The 27,710-nt window shown below is 39.5% G+C and overlaps 1 protein-coding gene across 1 annotated transcript in view; it reads right to left on the bottom strand.

Moving 5' to 3' along the window:
• The window catches only part of PKHD1 (PKHD1 ciliary IPT domain containing fibrocystin/polyductin), a 432,943-nt gene that overhangs the window by 170,673 nt on the left and 234,560 nt on the right, over window positions 1–27,710 (bottom strand). Inside the window, 2 exon segments of the mRNA XM_036869192.1 lie at window positions 18,022–18,150; window positions 24,495–24,560. Coding sequence (XP_036725087.1) covers window positions 18,022–18,150; window positions 24,495–24,560 — 195 coding nt within the window.

Genomic DNA, 27,710 nt, shown 5'->3' with positions numbered 1-27,710 from the left:
AGATGTTTTGCTCCTGACTCTAACAGAAAGTAATTAATCTTTCATGGTTATCTTTGAACTTTCCTGTGGATTTCTTGTAAATACTTTATATCAGGTTAAGAAAAATTTCTATTTCTAGCCTAATAATTTTGGGGTTGGTTGAGTAGGCAATGAAATTGATCAAATGCTTTCTCTTTCATAAATTGGTAAGCCTTTGTGGGAAATCCTCTTGTTACTCCTACAGAATCCTCTTGTTATTACCATGTAAACAGTTTTCCTTTGGGTGGGGAGAAGATAAGTTTGACACACTGTGATCATTAGCTGTAACTTTTGCCCCTAAGCAATGCATAAAGATAGCTCTGTGCCCCATTCAAGAGGAAGACTGCATATTTTTCACACCAAGAAAAAAAAGCAAAAAATGGAATACTGTCAAAAAATCTTGCTTGAAATATTTGCTTAGATTTTATTTTTATTTTTTTTAGATGCTTCTATGAAATAACTTGGAGAACTTTTCCCTTCAGTGTCCCAAATATGCTGAGAAACTTGTGACTGGACACCATTATAAACCTATAATTTGTTTCAATGATTTACTCCTTCCTCAGCACTTCTTAACCCATCCTCTCTGCCCCACTGTCCTAGTATGTTTTTTTTCTTCATACTCAAAGTTAGTTCCCCAAAATAAACAACACTTCCATCATTCACCCCCATGACTACGCGGGCTCTGCAGCCTTGGACGTTTTAGATCTTCAAGAGCCCATTCTTAGGTAGAGAGACAGAGTAGTGTAGGTGAAAACTGGCACTGTATTTGATAAGGGGAGAAAGTTAAACTTTTTTGGCCGTTCTCTGGCTCTTCATATATTGAAAAGTGTGCCTTATTATTATAAAGAGATTCAAGGTACAGTCTTGGGGAGAGAAAAGTGTTCTAATGTTGCCTTAATTAATTATGTTAATAAATTTTTCCTGAAGTAGAAACATACTTGCATTCCTAGGATTAAACTCTATTTAATCATTATATATGATTCTTCTAAAGTACAGGTACATTTGATTTTCTAAAACTTCTCATCAATGTCAATTAGATTAGCACCTAATATTCTTTCTTTGCACTCTGTCTAATTTTAGAATCAATTTTTTAGCTTTGAGAATGAATTCAGAAGCTTTGTGTCTTCTTCCAGGCTCAAAGAGAGTTGATAATATGGTGATTACATGTTCCTTGAAGGTACGTTTTGAATTTTTTAAGAAGCATCCTGAGTGATTTCAGACATAGGTGGGCTATGGATTCCACTTTGGAAATCAATTGGCCCAGAGAAATTCTCCCACTCATACAATAAGGTATAAATATTTTTGCTGTAATAATGCTTGTAAAAATTGGGGAAAAAATTTAAGTTCATCAGTAAAATAGTAGTTCAATAAATCATGTTACATTTTTTCTCTGGAATAGTATGCAGTCATTTAATAGGATGTAGTAGATTTCTTTTTACTGATATGTTATCTCCAAGATATATTGTTAATTTTTTAAAAGTCCATATGAATACTTATGACATATTTTCATGCTGAATTGGTTCAAAATGCAAATCATTAGCAGTTTACAGCCATCTCAGTTGATCTCATGCATGCTAAAGTTTAAGAACTTCTGCTCTCAATCTTGGTTTCCTTGTGCATAGAATGTGGTGCCAACATCACAGCATCTTTATAAAGCTTCAGTGAGATAAAATAATATTAACACAATGCCCGGCACATAAAAAAACTGAACTCATTTTATTATCTTATTAAACAAATGAGTATATTATTACCAGTGGCACTACTATTAACACTATACTGTAATTACTGTTACTATTACTAAATGAAGGATCTAAATCTCTTTGATCTGTCATATGTTTCTGTAGCCTTATATTTACATAATGTATTCCTTTTTTTGGCTCAGAAAATTAAATTTGAATACTTCTGCTATTTCTTGCATCATTTCTTGCTGATAATATTTTATGGTCTTCTGATTTTAACCCAGCCTATCTGACTACCATCATTCAAGTAATGTGGGACCTTGTAGCAAGGCCAGCACTTGGCACTGAAGTGCTGGAATGGTCCTTATTATGCAGTGTGATTTGGGTTTGCCTGTGATGAAATATGGTGGAATTTGGATGGGAGAAGAAAAGAGTAAAATCGTAGAGTTTCCAAAAATTGTGGCTAAAGTTTTCCTCTCTGAGTGGGGCCTGAATTAAGCATGCTATGGCAAAAACTATTTATCAACAAAATCCTCTATTTTCTAAGTACCAACCAGTCTCTCCCTTTTCTTTGTTACCTGAAAGACCTTGGCATGAAGCTACATGCCCCTTTGGTCCTAGTTCTCCTTTTCCCTCGGGGGAAAAAACTCCACATTTCTCACACAGCTTAAGAGAAGAGACTCATAACCATACTTAATGTATAAAAGCTGTGATTTCCATGCAAACTGCTGCCTTCCCAGAAAAACAGAAAAGCCCTCTTTAGCAGTTTAAAACCCTTTAACTGTTTCCTTCCCTTTCCACTTGAACTACTGGGCTGCTCTGCCGGAAGCCTTCTCTGATGAATGAGATAATTTAAGAAGTATGAGAAGCCTTTTTAATTCATTCAGACTCATAAGATATCATTAAATACACACCAGGTACACACACCCGGAGCCAAAAAGACATACTGCACCACTCTGAAGATTCCCTCAGTTACAATGATTTCCTCACTAGTACTACGATTCAGGCCTGAACTAGTTATCAAACAGCAGCATTTGGGTCCCTTTGCAGTAGCCAGTGTCATAGCTCTAAGCAGGCGCTGATGTTTTCTCGTTTACCCTCTTCCTTTTATAGTTTCACCAAAAAAAGAAAACAAACAAAACCAGGTGCGTCCACGCTATGCAAATGAGAAAAGGTAACCTCTGAAACAACTTCCCAGCAAGCAGAAGACCCTCAAGCTGCTCCTAGCTACCACCACAGGAGGTGTGTCAACCGCCCAGGTGCTAAGCCAGGGCGGGCCTGCGGGCTGGGGAGGCAGTTAAGTCCCCAGAGAGCTCCGAGCTCCTGCTCAGCAAGCCACGCCAGGCCCAGCAGATCCTCAGGTGCTGACCCACAGGAGGACCATCAGGCTCAGGTGCAAGGTGCGGGGAGGAGGGAGGAGCAAGCTGTGCGGAGGAGGAGCTTGAACAAAGGCCACCAGCTCAGCAGGGGAGAAGGGAAACCCACTGGGAACACAAGAGTTCGGAGAACTCCATTAGCGGAAGGAATGAGCCTGCGCTCTCTTGCACAGAGAATCCTCTTAGCTGTGGGAAGCACAACTCACAGAGGGTAAGTTTCTGGCCCAAGGACCCTGAATAAATGCTGGCATTGAACGATTCCCAGGCCGGGTTCTGCGGCGGACCACCAGGGCTCCCCAACAAGGTCAGCACCTGCTAGTCAGTTGCTAAGGTTCTTAGGGTCTCACCACCCTCCACCCATCCCTAGTGTGCAAAGATTCTCAGAGTGACAGTGACAGCTGTCCCTTCAGCTTCCAAAACCCCTAGAAACACTTTGGCAGGAACCGACTAGGCAGTACCAGCCTCTCACTCTCCTTTACTCACTCTAGCATTTATGGAGTCTCAGCTCCACGCCAAATCTCGTGCTTTCCACTGGGATAAGTTGAATAAGATATGGCCTCTGTCCTCAAGGCAACATAAACGTAAATAATAATTACAGAATAAGGAAACAGGATGGAAATAGGCCCAAGGTGTTGCAGGAACACAGAAGAAAGAGAACTACATCAAACGGGATTCGGGGACACTTTCTGGAAGAGGTGACACTAAGTTGAGTGTTCAAAGACAGAAAGTAGCAACTGGCAGAGTGTTAGGGTGGGAAAGGGGGTGGGGAGAATTGGGAAGGAGGGGTGGGGCAAGTCCCAGGCAGAGAGAATGGCAAGTATAAATGAGCGGAGAGGAGAAAGAGCTGCCTCCGTCCGAAAACAGTAAGTAGACGCGTGCGATTGGTCGGCAGGGCACACAGGGCAGAGCTGGGCAACGAGGCCAGATCACAATGGACTCTGTGGTCCAAATCAATGACGTGGAGATTTACCCTAAAGGCCTTGGGGAGGCCCTGGAATATTCTACAGTATTCTATACCCAAGACCAAGGCCTTCGGAAAATTGAAACTTGCTGCTTTTGACAATTAGGTTTTTCAGGTTTCCAAAAAGGTTAACCTATTCTCAAAATAAAATAGGTTCTGAAGTCAAATTTCTAATTTTATATTTTGTCACTTAATTTTTAAAACATCTAAAGTGATATACACATAGAATGATATGTACCATACACAGCACAGTCCAAATAAAGAGGACTCTTACTATAGTTAGTAAACACTAATATGGTATTAAAGCAACCACCCCAAGGCATCCAGCCTCACTACGCCAACAACAATCATTCCTGCTGACCCACTGCAAGTCCAGCAAGGATGCCATCAGTATGAATGGAAGAGAGGGGCTGGGATTCATCAGCATCCCATCCAGTTCACTGTTCATTCATTCATTTAACAAAAACACAGAGAGCATCTCCTCTGTTCCAGAGCTATCATGGACCACAGGAACACAAAGATGCGAAGTTCCTGTTGGTACTCATCACGTGCTGGAAGACAGCTGGGTGACGCCCGCCTTTTGCACCTGTGAGCACAGCCCAGCCGATCCTGGCACAGTGCAGCAAGCTCACCACCTCTGTGCAAACCCTCCACACACTACTGCCGCCCGAGAAATGCAGTCAGAGGGGCTATCCGCCTGTCCTTAAACCAGACAAAAACCCAGCTCAATCCAGGTAACAGCAATGTTTTTTTATCCAGACACTAACTTGCCATCAGGCGATGTTATCATGTAAATAAAGAGAGGCAAACGGATGGCTTCAGACAGGATCCAGGGCTCACAAAGCATCACTGATGTGACAAATGCAAGAAAGTGAGGACAAGCCATTAGACACAGAGCAAGCCCTAGGAGTACACAGCAGCCTGAGAAACAGGATCCTGGTCTTAACAACACATCCGTAGCAAAAGGCAGTCACATCCCACCTATAGGTTTTTGTTTATCAAATGCTGTTAATTTCCAAATATGGGGATATACCTCTAAGAAACAGATATTCCTAATTTTTTCTTAAAATATGCTTTACGGTGGTGTATCTGTTTATATCACCATGACCCTTTAGATCCTAGCCTTTGAAGGGCTCTATTCTGATCCCTCCCACATGATTAAATAGGGATAGTGTAATGAACTAGACACACTCAAGGAATCTGGAGGCCTAGATTTGAATCTGTGCTGTCTCCATGATCTCTGAACTCTTTCTTGGACACCCCTTTTGGGTCCCATTTTCCTCAGTTATAAAATCAGAGATAATTGTGACAGAGACCACTAGTTGTCTCCCAGTATCTTTTTTCTTTTCCCTTAGTCACAAGAACTCTAATTTTTAGCTTAATACATTGTCACCTAGCCAAAAGATTACATTTCCCAGTCTCCTTTCCCATTAGTTATGGCCATTCGGCCAAGTTTTGGCCAATAAGATGTAAGAAGAGGTGTCAAGTATGACTTAGAGGCGGAATCCTTCCTACTTCCTGCTGCCTAGAATGTGGTTGCAATGGCTGGAGCTCCAGCCGACATCTTGGACCACAGAGTAACTTTGGGAATGGAAACAGCACATAATGGAGCAAATAGAGTCCAAGTCCCTGACACCACAGAACAGACATAAGAGAGATAGAAACTTCTCTTTTTCAGGTCTTTGTTACTCACAGAAGACCTAATCTTACCTAATACAACTGATGCTTAACCTCATGGAGTGGTAGCAAATGTTAAGTGTGAGAGTACTTTGTACTCGGAGTGTTTCCCTAAAATCCTGGCGTCATGAGCTGCTCTGTGAATAAAAGGGTTACATGGTTAAACATCCTGGAGAAACAGCACATACTATATCCCCCCTGGAAATTACACAATCCATATTATCATATAAAGGGCTTTGAAAAGACCGGAAGCAAAGAAATTATTTTTCTGTTTAGTCCCAAATATCCCAAACTCATTTGACGTCGTTATCTTTCTTACATGGGATGCTTATAAAGAATTAATTTCATAGGAAACAATTTGAGAAATTCTGGGTAAACTTACCATTAGTAATAGGTAACATCTACATGACTGTTTTAGCCTTACAGTATGGTTTACCTAATTAGATTCATGTCATTCCAGTCCAGGTCCTCAGGTATATGCTTACATAACTCTCTGTATGTTTGCTACAGCAATTCTTTTTTTTTTTTTTTTAATTTATCTTTGGCTGCGTTGGGCCTTCGTTGCTGCACATGGGCTTTCTCTAGTTGTGGTGAGCGGGGGCTACTCTTCATTACGGTGCACGGACTTCTCATTGCAGTGGCTTCTTTTGTTGAGAGCACGGGCCCTAGGCACAAGGGCTTCAGTAGTTGTGGTACTCAGGCTTTCAGTAGTTGTGGCTCACGGGCTCTAGAGCACAGGCTCAGTAGTTGTGGCTCACGGGCTTAGTTGCTCCGCGGCATGTGGGATCTTCCCAGACCAGGGCTCGAACCCGTGTCCCCTGCATTGGCAGGTGGATTCTTAACCACTGTACCACCAGGGAAGTCCCTCTACAGCAATTCTTAATTTTATTAGTTTATAATGCTCACTGTGAGGAGGAGTTTTAACCACTTTCACTCCCTTGGATAGTGTGAAGGCCAAGGACTCCTCAGGGCCCATGTGGATCCTAATGAACTGAATGTAGGAATCCGCCTTCTAAGGGAGCATTCCTGAGTACACATAATAAATTCTGAGAAATATTGACATAAGGGTAAAATAAGAGATTTTTAATGTGTTTTCAAATAAGGCAGAAAAAACAGAGTTACCAGCCAGACCCCATTACTGGGCTCATCTCTGGTCTGGATGTCCAAGAGAGATCACTTACATGGCTGGAAACTGATGTTGGCTACTAGCTAGAGCTCATCTGGGCTGCCAACCAGTGTGAAAAACACAGGGTCTCCATAGGATTTGGGGTTCCCATAGCCTGAGGGCTGCATCCCAAAAGGGAGCCTCCCAAAAGCAAGAAAGACATCCAGGCAAAATGGTCTTCTTATGCAAGTGTTACTGTGACCTAGGCCTGAAAGTCCCAGAACATCACTTCTACTATATTCTATTGGTCAAGCAAGTCAGGAAGGCAGACTCACATTCAAAGGAAAGGGAGTGAGCCCCCACTTCTCCAGGGGAGGAATAGCACACACTTACAGGGAGAGAAGGAATTTATGGCAGTACTTTTCACAGAATATCTACAACAATAACAACATGGACATTATGATAGTAATTAGAAACAGAACTAGATACCGTTATTTAATGTGTTAATAAAGAAGCATATATATTATTATATCACAAATTTGGTTTTTAGTATTTTGATAGCTGGATCAATACAACTGGTTTCTTTTATGATCCTATTTTATTTTATGCATTAAAAATATTATTCTGAGAACGGATCTAGGCTTCACTAGACTGCCAAAGGGACCTAGGGCACACAAGAAGTTCAGAACCCCTGGGTTGTGTGAAAGGGTGGTGACCCCCAAGGATCAACAGTGAATCACTGTGTTAGTCCCGCCCCTGCTGGCCCGGCTGTACCTCTCATGGGCAAACTTCTTATCTTTAAAGCTCTACATATGAAGAGACTCCAAAAGCTCCCTCAAGAAGTATAATCAATTCAAGAAATGTCAACTGTACCTAAACCAATAATTGGGAAATCATGAATTATTTAATTCAACATTCCGAGAATATCTGCATGGAAAACAGACCATAAAGTAAAGAGAAAAAGAAGTAATTCAATTAGAGCAAGTGAAAAAAGCCCTGCTCTAGATTAAGGGCCCCATGGGCAGCTGTTCCTTACTTGGCTCAAACTTCCCCGGCCCCAACCAGGAGGGTAAAATACATATGCAGTCACTCAGGTCCCCTTCTCTTGTAAGAAATGCCTGTGTCTCCTCAAAGAATATTAATTCCATGAGACAAATTTCTTAGGGGAGTTAAACGAGGTAAAATATAGGTTTCTGCATTAACGTCAAGGAAAAGTTTCACTAATTCTCAGCAAATTTGTGGCAGTGCAGATCACAGACTATGAGGTCGGTAAGAGCTTGAAAGGTGATTTCTTAGTAGGGTGACCAACTCGTGCTGGTTTGCCTTGAACTTTCCAGGTTTTATCACTGAAAGTCATGTGTCCCAGGAAACTCCTCAGTTCTGTATAAATCAGAGTAGTTGGTCACTCTATTTACTAATGACTTTAAAGAGATTAGCTCCTAAGATCAACATCCCAAAATAAATATCAAAATCTCTGGATGCTGCTTTCAGTATTCTGAATTTGAAAGGACTTCACCAATGTACTCCGATGGACTACTACTGGCTGTTTAAAATATGACCTTCAATATGACCTTCTGACCTCCAGAATTGAACTCATTGTAACAATTATATACAATCTTCTACATTTTTATAAAAAATATATTTATTGTGTTGATTTATATTTTTGTAATATTGTACCCCTTTCAGAAATGACAATGATATCTTAGAGAAGATAGCCTAAGTCTATTCTATTCTCCCAAACTGACTGAGCTATACAAATTGACCAGTTCTGTTGGACTAAGCCTATTATATGACCTATTTATTTAGAACATTTGGCAGTATTCTAGAAAGAGAGTGGCTAGAGACAACTGGGCTGCCACCCTAGAAGTGATGCTATCTCACCAGGGAGTAATTGCTTTAAATTTTAACAAATTTTCTTTCTTTTAATTTTCTCCCTTGTGGAGAAAAGGGAACCCTCATACACTGTTGGTGGGAAAGTAAATTGGTGCAGCCGCTGTGAAAAATAGTATGGAGGTTTCTAAAAAAACTAAAAATAGAACTACCATATGACCCAGCAATTCCACTCCTGGGTATATCTCCAAAAACAAAAAACAAAAACACTAATTTGAAAAGATACATGCACCCCAATGTTCATAGCAGCATTATTTACAATTACCAAGATATGGAGCAACCTAAGTGTCCATCAACAGATTAATGGATAAAGAGGATATGGTGCACACACACACACACACACACACACACACACACACACACACACACACAATGGAATACTATTCAGCCATAAAAAAGAATGAAATTTTGCCATTTGCAGCAACATGGATGAACTTAGAAGACATTATGCTAAGTGAAATAAGTCAAAGGAAGATAAATACTATATGATATCACTTATATGTGGAATCTAAAAAACACAACAAACTAGTGAATATAATTTAAAAAATAAAGAAGCAGACTCATAGATATAGAGAACAAACTAATGGTTACCAGTGGGGAGAGGGAAGAGGGGAAGGGTAATGTAGGGATAGGGGAGTAAAAGATTCAAACTATTATGTACAAAAAAAGTTACAGGATATATTTTATAACACAGGGAAAAAAGCCAAATATTTTATAATAACTATAAATGGAATATAACCTTAAAATAATATGGGGATCCTTGAAGGCATTGATCTCTACCAGGGTTTTTATAAAGATCCGATACAGATGTGTTAAACAATAAGCCAAGAAAAGCATTAGATTTTGCATTTGATTTGTAGGAGCCTGCAGAGAGTATACAGTTTTTTCTCAGGCAGTTTCTAAACTACCATCCTCCTGGTCCTCCATGGAACGTTTACTATGAACCACCTCCACCATCTCAGTATCACTCTTTTCTTGCCTTCTGTTGTCTGACTTCTCCTCCTGGTTTCATGATTGCTCCTTCTCTGGGTTCTCTTCCTGCAATTTAAATTAGAATTTCCTCCAAGATGTTGTCTCCTACCCCCTCCTTGCATGTCTCTGTTGGCTCCCATGCTGGCTCTAACCCTAGTTCAATCTCCAAGGCTTCCTTAGTCAACTCTTTGAGGATTACCAAATCTAAATCCAGATTCCCAACTGGTTTCCTTCCCAAACTCCTGAGTCATCTTTTCAACCTCATTCTCCTTTACCCTTCACAGTTAATAAAATGCCAGGTCCTGCCAATTCTCCTTTCTTATCAAGTTTATGACACATACTTGTATCTTTCCATAGCAACCACCAATGCATTTATTGCTACTAGGAATCTTATAGTTTGTACTGTGATGGTCAAAGTACTCTTAAAAGTCCTAAGGAAAATAACTCATAATTCCTTTAAAAATTAGTTTTAAACTGCACATGGAGAAAGAAGTTGTTATAGTAGCAAAGGAATCACACCTAAGTCAATGGAAAAAACGCACCACAGGTGTTTTACAGGTATACCTGTTAGGTTCCTCTCAGGCTTAAACCCAAAGTTCCCAGAAGGGTCACACTTCTGGGAGACTGGAGTTAGGAGTCTGTAAAGTTATAAAAGTAGTGATTCTCTAGGTGCGGTAAGTGCCAAAAATAAATCCTAGGTCTCCTACACACTTCACACTCCAATATCTCCCCACCCAAATTATGATCTGCAAACCCTGGGGAAGTATGTGCCCTCCTAGAAAACTGCTATGATCCTAGTACTAATGGACTATGACAATGAGTGTGTTTCTCAGGTGAGTAAGGACAGAAAAGGGTTTGAAAATCCTCTCAGTTAGACTAAAACTCCAATTAGTTCCAGCAAGTTAGCAAGCCATAAAGAGTGTCAGGGTCTACATGTCTTGTGTCCCAAGAGAAGATTCTAAGTAAGTTCTAATTAGCCCAGAAACAAGCGCCATGACTGAGTCAAGCAGAGATTGACAAACTAACATTAGAGAAAGGATATCAACTTTTTAAAATATTTTTTTATTGTGTTCCTTTTGTCACTTGCAGGAAATAAAAATCTCTGCTGTGATTTTAATTGAAATTTACTTTTTATGGGGAAAACATACACAGTTGTAAAAATACTTTAAAAAAAAATTCAACTCCTGGTTGTCTACCCCTGGCAAGGACACCCTATCACAGGTCTTGCTTGGTAGTTATGGCATTACTGCTATTCATTTGTAAAGACCCGTTTGAATCACAATCATTGCAACTAAAAGGAACTCCCTAGCTTCCAAGTGTGTCTCTCAAATGTAAACCTATTTTAAGGACACAAATCATCTAAAATATAACAAATAAAGCAACACTACTTCTTCTTATAAATTTTAGAAGGCAATTTGCAACACTTGGGTTGAAAACAAGGAGACTGAAATCCCACTCTTATCCTTGATACCAAATGTCATATATGTTTGGGCAATGATAATAATGTGTTTAATAGGATTCTACAATTTAGAAAACACTTGCATTATCTTAGCTCATTTGAGTTGAGTGTCACTAAGTTCCCTACCAGCTCAACAATTCTATGGATCCATATTTTACATATATATTAATGTTTATTTAATACAATTAAATTCATGGAAAAACACCACAAATAAAACAAATAAATTGTTCGACAATCATTCATTTCATCAAAGGAGTCCATATTGCCAAGGATTTTGCACTTAGATTGCCTTAAATAGTAAGCTTCTATGGTACATTCTTAAATATTGGATATATAAAAAGTCAGTTTAAGTTAAACATTTCAGAACTGTTTGGGGAGGCCTGTGGAAATACTTGCTCCAGGGAGCTTGGGATCCTGATGTTTCCTTCCCGTGGGAAGGACATGGCCTCAACACCCTTCACCATGAAGCAAGGTTCCCGGAGGTCTGTGCTCACCTCTAAGAAACTGCCTAAAAGAAGGAGATTTATACAGTATCTAAAGGTCCTTTGATCTCTGTTTTCAGATTTTCTTTTTATTTTTTATTTTTATTTGCTAATAATGCTGATTAAAATTTCTGTGCTGAGTACCTCTTGAAATCATATTTGTTTATTCTTCCCTTATATAATCTTAAAGAATAGCTTTCCCATTCATGCTCTAAATAAGGTAAAAGAATTGTTGACTGTTATCCTTGCAGACTTTTCATTTCTGCCCTGAAGGAAACAAAATGCTCAACGTATTCGTGCTCCACTTCTCCCCTCACCCCAAAGCACTCCTCTCTCTCCCAAGAAGAGGCTTCTGGTCACCCACATAGGGATTTGGACACAGACTGCGGCCCAAACACTGTCATCCGTTATGTTCAAGGGTTGAAGAATCCCACATTCAGGCAGTGAAGAGGCAATACCATAACACCTGGCATGGTAGGTAGTAGAGAATAAAGAAACTAAAATCCTTTAACCAGTCTGTCTCCTGGTGTGCTTCAATTTCTGACTCACGTAAGCCAACAGAATCTAAATAATGTCTGCCAAGAGAGGGAAGACAGCACAAATTGACCAGACCCTAAAACTCTCAAACCTTTTGAATTAAGTCAGGTACATCTGCTCTTAATTACATACATGCACACACACTACACACATAAATGCATACACAGTGGTAGATTAAAGACAGCTGCAAGTTCTTTGCTCTTCTTCCCAATGAAAGTAGAGCCTAATTCTCCTCCTTTGTATCTGGGTTGGCTTTAGTGCCCTGCTTCACCAAGAGAATGTGACAGTCATGATATTCTGAGTCTGCTAAGGCTGGCTCGGAAGGCATGCAGCTTGCACCCAGGTCTCTTGGACTGCTCACTCTTGGGGAACTCCTCTTTTCCAGGATGTTCCTTCTTGGAATCCAGCTGCCACACTGTTAGAAAGCCCAAGAAGCCCCACAGAGAAACCCATGTGGAGAGGAACCTAGGCCTCTTAGCTGACTGGCCTGACTGAACTCCCAGCCAATAACCAGTGTCAACCACCAGCTGCATGAGTGAACTCTCTTGGACCACCCAACCATGCTGGGGCTTTAGATGAGCCCAGCCACCATCGACAGCAATGCATGAAAGACCCCAGCAAGAATACCCCAGACTAGCCCTTCCTCACAAAATTGTGAACGAAATAAAATGTACGTTTTAAGCTGTGAAGTTTCTAGGTGGTTTGTTAAATAGTGATAGATTTCCAGAATACACACACTCCCGCAGGCACCATACTAATGCCATGCATCCTACAAAGGACCCCAGTAACTCAAGTTTGAATGAACTTCCCCTTCCCACTTGCTAGTAATCCAGAATAAATGGGGGTGATGGCTTGTGTGACTTTCTGTCCCATCCAAATGGGACAAGATGAGAATTTTGAAACTATTCAAGAGACAACACTGATATTTATGGTATTTGGTTTCTAATTGACGTGGCAGACCCAAATCTCTGTGTTACCTGTATCTTATCCTATATCAGTTATAATCTCAGGTAAGAAAAAAGTATATTAAGCTAGTAATGCTCTACGCACAACATTTTGTAGAAATTCCTCCCCCAGAAAAATTATTTCCTGATTTATGGTCATCTTAACTCATATCTCCAACCTCAACGTCTTGCGATTTAACAAGGAAATACGTTAAACATTGTTGACTTTGAACATCCCAGGACTTTGATGAGCCTCACTGCCATTTAAAGTACCCGAGTACTGAAAATCAGAACAAACAGAAGAACTATTATGAAAGAAAACCAGTACTTCTCCATTCATCTCTTCAAATAAGGACAGTTCAAAGTAATACGGGAAAATGGAACACAGTGAATTCTACCACACATACACGCAAAAATAAAACCATGCTGGAGGCTATATGATATCATATCTGTACCCTTCAAAACAGAATCCTGCCACTTGGAATTACAACACATTTTCCTTTCATTAAAGCTGCTCTGTGTGAAAAAGGTGTCATCCTGTCATGGCTGAAACTCCTTCAGAGAAAGAACTGGAAGCATCAAATCCTCGCAGGTCAGTTCAGGACAAAACCTGGAGTACAAGTTAGCAGGGTCATTTGTGAGGGTTTGCGATTTGCATGATTTATTAGATAGAACTTGTTCCCACTCTGCAAGATGTCTTGAATGCATTTAGACCAATTCTCCCAGTATTTAGGCGGCAAAGACAATCAGATATACTTGTTTGTGTGAAGCAAAGTTATCATAAACTAAACTACAAAAGCAAATTCTCCATGATGACTTCAGCTCACTCCATATAATACCACCAAGAAGAATTTACAGCTTTCAAAATCCAATGTCTATAAAGACAGAATGCCTCAAAGGAAAATGGTACCATACTTAAAATAGTGATATCTTTTATTAGTACAGTGAAGTCCTATTTTTATGGAATAGGATGGGTCCGAGGTCATTCCATAAAATTGATTTCCCAGAAAATGGAAATAGGCAATTTACCCTAAGAATTTTATTGAAAATTTATGCTATTCTATTTGAATAATGATGGGAATGTTCTATGCATTTCCTTTATTAATGAATTAAAATACACAAAACATCATAAAATTATATTAGAGGTTCAAAAGTATCACTTAAATCTTCTTTACCAGTCACTTTCATTTTGTAACATCAGCAGTTCCATTAAAATTGTATTATGTAAAAATGGGTTTTTACTGTAATAATAGTTATTACCTATTTAGCTCCCAAGGTTGGTGTGAAAATTAAATAATAAGCCATTGGAAAGCAAATACAAAGTGTTGCTAATACCAGAGGCCAAGAGGGGCAGGCAGATGGAAAAACGAAGGAAAAGAGCACCTGACACATTAAAAATCACAGCGTTCATCTATAATTCCATTATTGCCAACACTCCACGCGGCGGTCATGTGTGCTGATGTTATCTCACTTAATCCCCTCAACATGATGATATATTAATTTTAACCCTCATGTTATAGATGAAGGTCGGAAACGTTTAAAACGTGTCTAACGCCACACAGTTGGTAAATGTCAGAAACCGAATGTGAACACAGCTTTGCCCTACTCAACAGCCCATCCTGTATCTCCTAAAACATCGCTCCCTCCCCAGTACACCCTTGTGTCTCATAACTGACCTTCAGTTTCTTATCCCATCTATCAAGGTCCTCTTCAAATGCCCCTTCCTCCGTGAAGTCATCTCTCTTCATCTTGCCTGAGACACTTTGATTCTAAACACTTCTGGTGTTTATTATAGCTATTTGTTGTATTATTAAGTATTAGTATGTGTTTTATCAACCCAGCTAAGTTACTTGCTGTTTGAGATCACGGCTGTATCCGACTTGCCTCTGGAGCCCCAGATCAGAGCACCTGGTGTGGTGAGTGTTCAGTTATTGTTGGTTAAACTGAATTGGAAAGGAATGTTAACTTGAATTAAAACTATATTTGCTACCGGATGCAAAGCAGATACTTCTACCAATGGCTCATGGCATCAGATACCTCTTTGGGAAGTTTCTCCAGTTTCTCCACATGTACGTACCTAATGAGAATGTAGCAAGATTGAATTCCTCACGTAGAGTATCTGACATATGCTAGGTATTCAATAATTTTTTTTTTAATTCCAAGTGAAGGGAACAATGGGAACAGAAGTAGAGAAGTATAAATTCAGTATAATATGGAGTCTGATTTGAGTGAATCAGAGCAAGTAGGAATGGTGAGTTTTTAAAAATATATATATGGTAAAGAGTTAGGGCTCTGGAATCAAACTGTCTGCTTTCCTGGGCCAGCCTTTTTACTTATTAGCTGGGAGAAACTTGGGCAAGTTACTTAACCTCTCTATGTCCCAAATTCCTCAGCTATAAAAAGGAAGATAACAGCAGGATCCAAATCAAAGTAGTTGTGAGGAATGATCGAGAAGACCCATGTAGAACACTTAGCGCAGTGCATGGCAGACACCCAGCACTAAAATTACAGTTGCTGTTAACATCATCGTCATCATCAGGAACATCTTAATTCTTAGGACTCTGTTCAAAGGAGAAGGCACTACTTTCCACAGACCTGTAAAATCTTATAGTTGTACTGGGTCGATCCTGTGAAATCCAAAGATTCAGTTCTGGTATGAAATTTTGGATGGCAGCATGGAGAACATGCGCATCATTCAAGCAATACTCGGTGTCTCTTTTGTGCCAGACTTGGGTGAACAAACTGACTTGTTTCAGAGGAGGTAGGGAGTGAAAGAAACCAGAACAGCCAGAAAGGTCAAGAAGGTAAAACCACAAGTAGAAAGACGAGGCGAATTCAATCTCAAGGTCCGTCAGAGGTCAAAATATCAGGGTTTGCCAAAAAAATCAAAACAGAAGAGTAAGCTAGTACAGCGCCTACAAAAGACCCCAAACTAAACAGAACAGATTAAAACACTGGCCACTATAAGATAATTTTCTGGAATTAGGGCTTCTTCGAGGAGAGAGGCAGCAAGAAGTAAGGACTTCATTTATTATATATTACAAATCTGTTTTCATTCCCTTATTTTTCCAACTGAAAACTAAATAATGAACAATAATTGCAGATTTTAAAAATCTTAACTTCTCTGATCTTTACAATAATACTGAAGGACCAATTGGGAGATACTTCAGATATCCAGTATCTGTGCCCGCCCACCCCACCCACCCCCGCCGCCTTTTTCTAGAGCACTGATCTGTGCTCTTAAAGAGCAGCTTCACGGAGAACTCTTACAAGCTGACCATGAACAAAGGAATGAAGGATGATGGAGAATGCCAGGGGCCCCAGCAACCAGGACACACAGTGGATACAGTCAATGCAGTGCCAAGCAAGATAGCTAAGATTGCTCCTCGCTCAGCATAAAGGTCCCAAGGATACTAAAAGCTTGGCAACCTTCAAAAGCTTCTCTTGCTTCCTGCATGTGGTGGGGGAAACAGCTTGCTTAGTGGGAAAAACCATAGCCCAGGGCCAATCCACTGGCTACATTCATCAAAAAGAAGGCTGAGGCAGAACAGATTTTTCCTTTCCGTATAGGAATGACTCATGAGCTTGTTTATTCAAAGAGTTCCATCCTCCATGGAGAGAGGTGGATGATAGGGGGTGGGATGATAATAACAGTTTAAGTTTGTATCAGTCAGCCCGCTCCCTCTGTCCTCACCTCTCTGTGCAGTTACATGTGCACCCCACCAATGCCCAGAAGGTGGTCAGTATGTTTTAACCTTTCTGCCTTCATTTCCCATCGTAAATAAAGCAAACAACACCACCACTCTTTTCATCTACCCTTAGTCCTTTTAGAAAGGAAATAGACTTGATTGGTTAAGAATAAGGACTTGGAGTCAGATCGTCTGGTTCAAAATCCTGGTTGTGCTGAATTGCAAACTGTGTGACCCTGGGCAAGTAACTTAACTGCCTTGGACCTCTGTTTCTCTGTCAGTAAAAATGGGAATGACAATATTACTTGTATTGCAGAGCTATTGTAAGGATCAAACTAGTTAATATATGGAGAATGATTTCCAAATATTGTTAGTTGTCAACAAATGTTTGATATTAGCATTATTATTATTTCACAGATGACCAAATATTCTTTTTCCAGTACTGATCTTCTTTTATTCAGTATTACTTTAAGAAGTTCAGATTAAACCATAAATGGAAATATGTCTTAAGAAATATATCTGTTGTATGAAAAACATTTTCTTCTCGGGCTAGGGAAATTTTCTAGTAGTTTCAAGAATTCTCTCCTAAGAAAGAAGAATTTTATAAGTATGGTGTGTATTTCTGTACCTCTGAGGAATCATCTTTCCCTTCTTATTGTAAACAAAAAGAGAGTTCTAGGTAGATGGATGGATGGATAGATAGGTGATGGATTAGGTAGCTGATAGATTGATAGAATTTTATTTTTCTATTTGATTTATCTGTTCCTTTTCCATCATCTTTGAAAACTCATGGCAACAGAAGACCTTGTCATTCTTCTCAGTCCTATATTTAAAAGATTCACAAAGGCAAAAGATAGGAGGCATTTGAAAATTGCTTCTTTCCATATACCCTGTGTCTTTCAAACATAAGGATACTAAAATTTTCTGTAAATCTGTTCTCTGACACATTAGAAAAATTATCCAGTTAGTGGATTAGCCTAACTCCTTTTGGCATGGAGACTATTTATCCCACCTTTAATGAAGGTATGCTGACTATTTTTTCTGGTTTTTACTGGATTATGAAATTCCTCTCCTGTAATAACCCAAAAGAGAAAGTGGTAGACATAATTGCCTATTTATTTCCACATTCTTTACTGTGTTGTTCAATATATTTAAATGACAGATAATCCCCAATTAGACTGGCCCAGTTCAGTCTGTCTGTGATTATTTACCCCATAGATTGTTTCACTCACCGGGTAAAATCAGGACGTCATCCCCAGGGCCTGGAATGGTACCGCTGTGTCCTCCCCAGCCCTTCTCCATGCCTTCCCATGTTTCGGGGAGGGACCATTTTAAAACTGACTCAGGTGCAGAGGAAGAAGCTAGAAAACAAAAGGAAGATAGCAAGGGTAACTATGAAAATCTGATTCACTATGATAACTTACAAATTCTATCCTTATATTAGGATCCTGGTGACATTTTCACTTCCCAAAGAAGCTGCCTTTAGATATTTTATAATGTTCCATAAAAACATTTATCAGGCATAAAGCAGGTAATTATTCAATCCTTAGAAGATTACCTCCACTTCTAGGGAAAATATATTCTACTTTTGTTATTAAACTTTTGTGTTTTGCCTTTACTATAAATACTACAACATATGTTTATCACAAAACATTTGGAAAATGCAAATATAGAAAGAAAAAGAAAAATAATAATTGTCTACTATCTCACCACCTACAGATAACTGCCATTAACCTTTTATTTGTATTTCCTTCCAGAATTTCTCAGCATTTTTACATAATTTAGATCCTATAACATGCAATTTTACACTCAGTTCTTATTTTACTTGGCAGTTTTTCACATGCATTTTGTAATGTCATTAAAACTCCTTGTAAACATGATTTTAATGGTTACATAATATTCTATCACATGAAAAGCCCACAATTTATTTAATCCCTAATGTTTGGCATTTAGGCTTTGTCCACTCTCTTTTCAAATTATAGAGAATGCAGTGTTAAATATCTCTGTGCAAATCTGCCAATAATCATGATTTCTTCTTAAAATAGAATCTTAGCAATGGAATCACTAAGTCAAAGGGTATGATTTTCTCACAGCTCTTAATGCATATTAAAGGCAGGGCAATCATCTGAACACCTCTCACTGCAATAATTTACATATAGTTCATAAGTTACAACTGGTTTTTATTGATTCTGCCACTGATGATCAAGTGGCATCTTCTTTTCAACCATCCCACTGGCCTCTGAAGCAGAAATCTAATAATTTCCAGTGGGGACCATACCACGCCAATGTGAAATGTACCCACACATTCTTTTCTGGAACATGATCCCTGGTACAGAGTCAGAAGGGCAGAGAGATTGTCTCAAAAGAGGAGGATGAAAAGATTCACAGATGACCAAACTCTCTTCTTCCAGTACAGATCTTCTTTTATTCAGCATTCACTTAAGAAGTTCAAGTTAAACCATAAATGACATTAGGTTCTTTTAGGGCAAATATATTTGTTCTATGAAAAATATTTTCTTTTCCGCCTAGGGAGATTTCCTAGGAGACTCAAGAACTCACATGATGAGGGAGGGAATCTCATCTATTACTTGCTAATTTCACAAGCATAAATAATGAGTGCCCTCTCCATCAGAACGGTCCTAAAAAACAGTGATGCAAAAAGAAATAAAATGCCATGCTTGCCCCCAAGGAGGAACTGGCATTGTGTAAGTATATAAGTAAACACTGGGGGGATAGAACGCTAAAGGGAGTACCTGACCAAGGGAGGCAGTGAGACCTTGCCAGGGGAGGCTTCCTGGAGAGAAGCACCTGAGATCTGAGCTGCACTGTAAAGGCTTGGGACCTACCCAGGTGAAGGGGGCGAGGGTGTGTGGTGAGAGTCTGCACTCCGGAGGGGTGAGCACGCGCGATGGCAAGAAATGAGAGATCACGTGGAAGAACTATAAGCAGCTTGGTGTTGCTAAGTCACAGAGCTGGAAAGAGGCAAGTGATAGGGCTAGAGGAATAACCACAGGTCAGAGTGGGAAGGGTAACAAAGACGGAGGAGCCAAGGGTAAGCCCTGGGTTTCCAGCAGGTGTGGTGTCAGGTGGAGATGCCCATTAAGACAGACATCGACGAATTCAGTTTGGGCCATTTACAGTTTGGGGTGTCTTTGAAGCCTCCAGGTGGAGATACACAGCAAGCAGGGGATGGCTGTGAATCTGAAGGATGGGAAAGAGCTCTAAGTCCGAGAGATGGATTTTGGCATTATCACCCCAGAGGCTGTATTTGAAAATCTGAGGATGGTTGTGAGAGCTCCAGGGGACTACAGTGTGGAAAGACAAAATGCCTAAGGTCAGAACCATGGGGAACACCTGACTATTTTGTCTACCTGAACCCAACTCTCCAGTGGTCATGGCCTAATTAGGGCCCCGGGATAACTTAAAAGTACATGGATTGTGGTCAAGTAGAAATCCTAGGGATAGGGAGGGTGGGAGGGAGGGAGACAAAAGAGGGAAGAGATATGGGGACATATGTACATGTATAACTGACTCACTTTGTTATAAAGCAGAAAGTAACACACCATTGTAAAGCAATTATACTCCAATAAAGATGTTTAAAAAAGAAAAAGAAATCCTAGACAATTTAATTAACACAAAATATACCCCACACCATGGAAGCCAGGCAACGTTTTGCAACAAACCCTACTCAGAAAGAGGCTTTAGAAATATTTTATATTTATTCAATATCCTGTAATAAACCATAGTGCAAAAGAATATGAAAAAGAATATATATATGAATATAAAAAGAATATATATATATATATATATGTATAACTGAATCACTTTGCTGTACACCAGAAACTAACACAACATGGTAAATAAACTATAATTCAATTAAAATAAAATAAAAAATATAAATAGTTTATAAACACCAATAATGCCTTTCTAAGTTTCCTCCCAGTTTTGTCTCCTTTTCAATACTATACCTTAAATACCCAGGTGGGGATAGGGTGGGGGTATTTGTTGAGGTGGCCACTAACACCAGAAGGTCCAGAAAAAGATGTTCTTACTTCCAGTGATATTTCAAACAGGCAATGACCAGTTTCTTTAAAACCCTACTCCAAGCTCCAAAAACCCTTCATTCCTTCAATTTTGTATCACAGATGTTGGAAACAAACATTCTTCACTTTTGTCATCTTCACTCTCATTTATGGGAAGGTTGAAACTGCCTTTAATTGAACAAACTAAATCTTAAGGTAGCTATTCTAAGCAAAGTTATGATGAATGAATTTGATCATTCTATACCATCCTGCCTTAAAATAAGAACCCTTAATGGACAAGGACATGTTTAGTCTCCTGCAGAATTATGAGATGTCTATACAGTTAAAATCAAGCTTCTAGATGACTATTTTTAATATAGAAAGAAGAGGGGAGGAAAAGAAGCCTAAAGAGTTAAAGCTATCAGAGGCATACATGGAGAACCAGAAGAGAGGAATGTCTTGGAAGACTAAGAAATAGAGAATGTACAGAGAGTAGGAGTGATCTTAATAGCGAAGTTCCAATAAGAGAGGGAATAAGAAGTGGCTATTGAATGTGACAACTAGAGCATAGTGATCAAGATGAAGAGGGTCCCAGTGGAGTGATGGAGGTGGCAACCACTTGGATTACAGTGGACTGAGGAATGCACTGGAAGTAAGGAAGGGAAGACGCTGGGTCTGATCCTGCAGAAAGCTCATTAAGGAATGAACAGCTTTAAGATCTGAGATCTTCAGCCTTTGATCTGTCTTCCCAGTCGTTAAATAAGCTAGACTTATCTTGAAACTAGAGTCCATTAATTTTGGTCAGGACCAACCTTTGTGATGAGCCCTCACCCTGCTTTCCTCTCAAATTTGTCAGTCAACAACAGCCACCATTTGAGATGGTCTCCAACTTGGTATGCGAGCCAAGTATTGCCTTCTCCACCTTAATCCTTCATCTACCCCAGCATTCTATGGCTCCACATCAAGAGGAGGCTAGTATTTTGAGAAGTTTGCAGGAGTGATATAAACTACAGGAGGATTTAGGGTCTATGAATTTTGTTTTGATCTGATTTTTTTAATTGAGAGGTGACAAAGAGTCATTTGCTAAACAAAGTTCAGAAGATGTTAGAAGGGATGGGATGAGTTTAAACAGGAGAAAGGCTGACAGATCCAGAGACCAGAGAAAAGGAAATAAACTTGATCTGTGGGGAAAGGGATGGCAAATTTACAAACAGAGTATCTGATCATCTGAATATTTTTATATCACTGTCAACAATATTTGCAACTAGCCCCCACTGAAAAGACAACATGGTTGAGGTAAAGGCTCTTCAGAAATATTTTTTGTGTTCCCCCAGGGTGGGTTGCTTCACCCTCCTCCTCTCTCCCATCTTTTATAACGCATCATGGACACCAAGAGGAAATCAATGGAGCCACAGTGTTGGAGGAGCATGAAAAACCTGCATTGGGGTCTTCAGAAACCTGGGTACCATCTTGACCCAAATTAGCATACATCCTTACCCCAAACCCACTAAGCACTCATACAACAACTTTCATCAGCACCACCTCCTCTGCTTCTTTCCAACATTGGCCCATATATACCTTAATTTCTGCTGCCTCTGGAGTATCGTGTCTACCAGGTCCCCATAACGACCAGCACAATCTTGTACACAGAATAAACCCTCAACTAACTGAGTGAGCTAAAAGGCCCTATAGCAGAACACCTCAACCCAAAATGTTTTTTCTGCATTACATATTCATTGAATCTCTGAATGGGTCAACATATAGATGGAACTCCATTATTTATTCCATTCTTGTTTTGTCAAAGAATTTTTGATATTGCAAAAATTGTACTGCTTTTCATAGAGCTCTCCATTAAACAAAATGCGTGCCATATTTATATTTTGACATTAGCACTTACACCCCACACGATAGAAATCAAGCAATGTCTTAGAACCATATTAATAATAAATATTTGAATATAACAAATGGTAATGTACTAGTTCTGTAACTCCCTGGGTCTTAGGAGTTTTCTGTCCCAACATGTATAAGATAGGAAAATTGGCTATATATATATATAATTAATTTTAATCTAACTCATAAGTTAATATATGCCAAAAAGGTAATTTGAATACATTAGGGTTTACATGGTATAACAGAAAGAACACTGGACTGAGTTGGAAACCTGAGTTCTCATCCAGCCTCAACCATTGATTTCTGATGTGACTAAGTAAACTATTTAATGATTAGGCTTCCATGCCCTCATTTATAAAATGAGGCAATTGGATAGGACAGCTTGTGAGGTTCCTTCCCTTATTAAAATTCTACAACTCTATGAAGCATCAGTTTTCTATTTATTCAGCATGTTGTAATTGACAGGCCAAGTGAAGCATCTCCCAGTTAAACTGACCCCTGCTGAAAAGCCCCGGATGCCAGCCACCCACAGTGTCCTTCTAAAGAGTCCTTAATACAGAAATCTTCGCACTAAGTGCTGAGAGGCACGTCATGCTGACGAAAGCTGCCGCACCCAGGAATGGCCACCCACAGATGGTCCGGTATCCTCTGAGGGGGCCTGACATGAGAGCTCCCCCAACAGGTAGGTTCTCTACAAAACAGGGGCTGACCCAACCAAACGTATCTCTTCTCGGGGGAATTTGAACACAGGACATCCAGAGAGGAGAGAATTGTAAGATATTTTTCTTTAGTAACAGTTATTTTAAAGGAAACATATTCCTTGATTATTTAGTCATTTGACTGACATTCCCTGGTGACCATAAGACCCCATGAAGTCAAAGACCATTCTATCTTGTTCACTGTTGTCACCTCCCACACCTCACATGAGAGGCATTCAACAAACAAAGCATTTTGAGTCACCTAAAGGAAAAAAGTGACAAAGAACCAGGGACAGAAAGAGCAAAGGCTATGGCAGCTCAGAAACAGATATAAAAACAAAGAATCTCTTTCTTCTTGGTCCAATAAGCATGAAGGGGTCATCGTCGGTACTTCTAGTTTACATACAGTTTTAGTCCTATACCTTAACCTCATTTATTTATTAATTTAAATGGAGAAATTAGATCATTTTCTGATTAGCCCGAGCTCTTCTCTGACATAACACAAAAATGCCACTGGAAATCAAAGGAAAACTCAGCCTTTGAAAAGATTTATCCTGGCTGCAAATGTATAGTTAAACAGACTCAGGGTAAACAAAAACAAACAATGAAATATATTAGAAGGTGCTTATGAGTCATTTAGTCTTTGAGAGTTTAGCTTTTATGAGTTAGAAAGATTTCACAGAACCATCTGACTTATGGGGAGGATTTGTTTACCCTGATTTCCTGAAATTACTGGGAACAATTACAGTTTTGAGATACCCTGAATTTTTCTTTCCATTTGGTGGGGGCCTAATGGCTCATCTGCAGATCTGGACTCCTGTGTGCACATATGGTCCATAATTCATGAAATGTGCTTATTTACATGTTGTAATTCTTACTTTCCTATGTTTTGAAATGCACCAATTCTTACATCTTTCTTTGACATGCAGACGTATATTTTAGCCGTAGGGGTGACACAATAAGGAGTTGTCAGACATAAAAGCATTAGGGCTGTATGGTACTTGCCCTACAAACAGTATGATGGGAGGAATTTATAAAACGACTGGAGGACATTCTGCTGTACCAGGCAATTCTATTTGATGAGTTAATACTCACCTGAAATAGTTGGCGCCACACCTTCCCTCACCTGGAGAATTACTTGAACTTGGCCTTCACCTGAAACTGAACACAAAAAACCATAACTTGGATGTGATACAAAGATTATCTTAATACGAAAGAGATTCATATGTGAGAACGATGGCTTTGTGCTAAATTCTTCCCAACCTAACTAAATTTTCAAAATAAAAAAATGAAGTCCTTGTTAGTTAGTCTAACAATGGATTTCTAATATTTGATTTTGATTGTTTTTATTTGTAAACTTAATTGCAGTGAGCTTTCCAAAAGAATTGGCACATAAATAATTAGGGAAAAAATTGTTTCACCATATGTTCTTTGGAGGCCAGTGTTGGTGAGCAGGACACCCCTCATATCCTATTTCCCCTCGAATGGTTTGAAGGCTCATCTCTTAGAATTCATGTATTTTTCACCAGTAGAGTTCAGATCACCCATGAAATGTATTTGCTTTACCTTTATCCAAACAAATTGTCCTTTTAATGAAGCCTTTTCCCCACCCCGCTTTCTCCTCCCATCTTCCAAACCAACTGAGCACATTTAAAAGGCCTGGGGTTCATTAATTTTAAGTGTTCAATAAATTAGTGGAAATAATCAAAAGGCCTGATTCTTTCTGATAATGACAATTTGATGTCAGTATAAACCAGTAGATTAAGCTGGGAACATATGCTCCTTTGCCAAGAGAGGCTGCTGTAATTAAATAGTGAATGCATCTACAAGGTCCTCTCACGCCTGATTAATTAGTAATCAGGTGCGCCAACTCCACTTTTCAGTAACACCTTGTCTCTTAGTGGTTAATTACCTTTCTGCTTTATTTGATGCCATGGAGGCCAGCACCTCCCACCACCGAAGGACCCAATGATGCTGAAGGTTGCTGCCTTGGGGCCTTGGTCCCACCCATGCTCTCCATTTGCCTCTCCCTGGAACCCTAAACCCTTTCCTCTATCACAGAATGGAGCAGACTTAGGATCATTCTTTCTAATTACAAAGCATAAGCTTCAGAACATTACAAAGAAAATAATCCCCCAAAACACCCATGATGAGACCTCTCTGATTCTATTCTTATCTTGTTCATTATTCTCATTTAAAATTTTTCTGTAATAAACTATAATGGAGTATCACCTGCAGAAATACAGAATCACTATGTTGTATACCCGAAACTAACATAATATTGTAAATCAACTATATTTCAATTTAAAATTCTTTCCCATTATAAAATGCATGAGTCTGTGGTTTTCTCCTTCCACTGTACACACTTTTTTGACCAGGTAGAATGGCCAACATGTTCTTTATGTGCACTACTTTATCATCACTTCCAAAGCTTTACTTATATTGTTTCTTTATACTATTGCAAATTTCACCCACTTTTCTAACTTAAATAATAAAAGTAATTAATAATAAAGCCACCAGCTTAACATCTCTTTTTTTCTATCATGTCTAACTCATCCACTTCTGCTCTCACTGATCTATGCATTTTCTAAAGTTTAAAAGCATTTCTAAAACCATGCAGTGATACTTATCCCAAGCTCTCTTTTTTTTTTTTTTTTTAAATTTTATAGCTACTTTATTTATTTATTTATTATTTATTTTTGACTGTGTTGGGTCTTCGGTTCGTGCGAGGGCTTTCTCTAGCTGCGGCAAGCGGGGGCCACTCTTCATCGCGGTGCGCGGGCCTTTCACTATCGCGGCCTCTCTTGTTGCGGAGCACAGGCTCCAGACGCGCAGGCTCAGTAATTGTGGCTCACGGGCCTAGTTGCTCCGCGGCATGTGGGATCTTCCCAGACCAGGGCCCGAACCCGTGTCCCCCGCATTAGCAGGCAGACTCCCAACCACTGCGCCACCAGGGAAGCCCCCAAGCTCTCTTTCAATTGAGCAAATACCACTGTGCATCAACTGTGGTGAATGTAGGATTGCCTCAGTCCTTAGCTCTGTCTTTAAATCTTTGAGGGAGGGACTTTTCTCCTGTACCTTAAGACACTAGACATTGTTGGACATGTAGATACTTAATTTTCATGGACCAATCAGAAATCCTAAATTTATACTGCTCTACTCTGGATGCCAGAACTTAACTGGCAATTTTGACAAATTAAACAAATGGAGGCAGGAATTAATCCTTTTAAAGGAGCCAAAAGACAAAAAGGTAAAAAAGATAGGTTCCATCAGAAAGAAAAGAGAAAGGGAATATGGCAAAATGACATCTAAAATCATGCAGAAGTCTGTAACAATAGAATACCCTTGTACAAGAGAAAGGAATAAAATATTGTAATGGAATCAAACTCTAAGAAAGGTAAATTTTTAAAAAATTCCAAGAATCATTTGGAAAGGGAAGTCAGTTCATTTAAAGATGTTATAAAAATCATCCTTGTACTCACAGATATAGAAAACAAACTTATGGTTACCGAAGGTGGGGAGGAGGGATAAACTAGGAGTTTGGGATTAGCAGATACACACTACTATATATAAAATAGATAAACAACAAGGACCTACTGAACAGCACAGGGAACTATATTCAATGTCTTGTAATAAACCATAATGGAAAAGAATATGAAAAAGAATATATATATATCTATATATATCTATATATATCTATATCTATCTATATATATATATATATCACTGAATCACTTTGCTGTACACCAGAAACTAACAAAACGTAAATCAACCAGACTGAAACATCATTTTTCCCACTATATAGAGGAGGGAATTTGAAGTAAAGGGAAAATAATCAGTGTATCCAGAATCCCCTGGGCGAAAAGGACACCCCCAGCCAGTACAGTATCAGGAACTGTAGTTATGATGATTACGTAGTCGTCATAGGCAGCAGTGATGATCACCCGGAAAACTGAAAAGGCGAGCCCTGGACATACCTGACCCCCAGTACAGGCTGTCCCACTTTCCTTCATCCATTAAAGCCCTTACCCAGGCCCTGTTCCTGGTGAACCAAGGCTCCCTGGAGCAGCGAGCTGTCACGCCTGCACCTCGGCACCAGTGGCTTCTGATCTGGGTGAACTCTGACTTTGTTCAGCCTCTACACGTGCACAAATGGCTCCCACCTCCAGAGCAACCTCTTCCCCAAAGCAGACACTGAAACTAAAACATGCTTTGGAAACCTATTGTTCACTTTATTAAAGCAGGTGTGTGAATATCATTCAGTCTGAGAAGAGAAGCAGTTTCAGCATCACAGGAAATGAAGCAACATCA

Source organism: Balaenoptera musculus, chromosome 11 (assembly GCF_009873245.2).
Source record: "Balaenoptera musculus isolate JJ_BM4_2016_0621 chromosome 11, mBalMus1.pri.v3, whole genome shotgun sequence".
Lineage (NCBI taxonomy): Eukaryota > Metazoa > Chordata > Mammalia > Artiodactyla > Balaenopteridae > Balaenoptera > Balaenoptera musculus.
The sequence above is the reverse complement of the archived record's forward strand: the minus strand, read 5'-3'. Positions and strand labels throughout refer to the sequence as shown.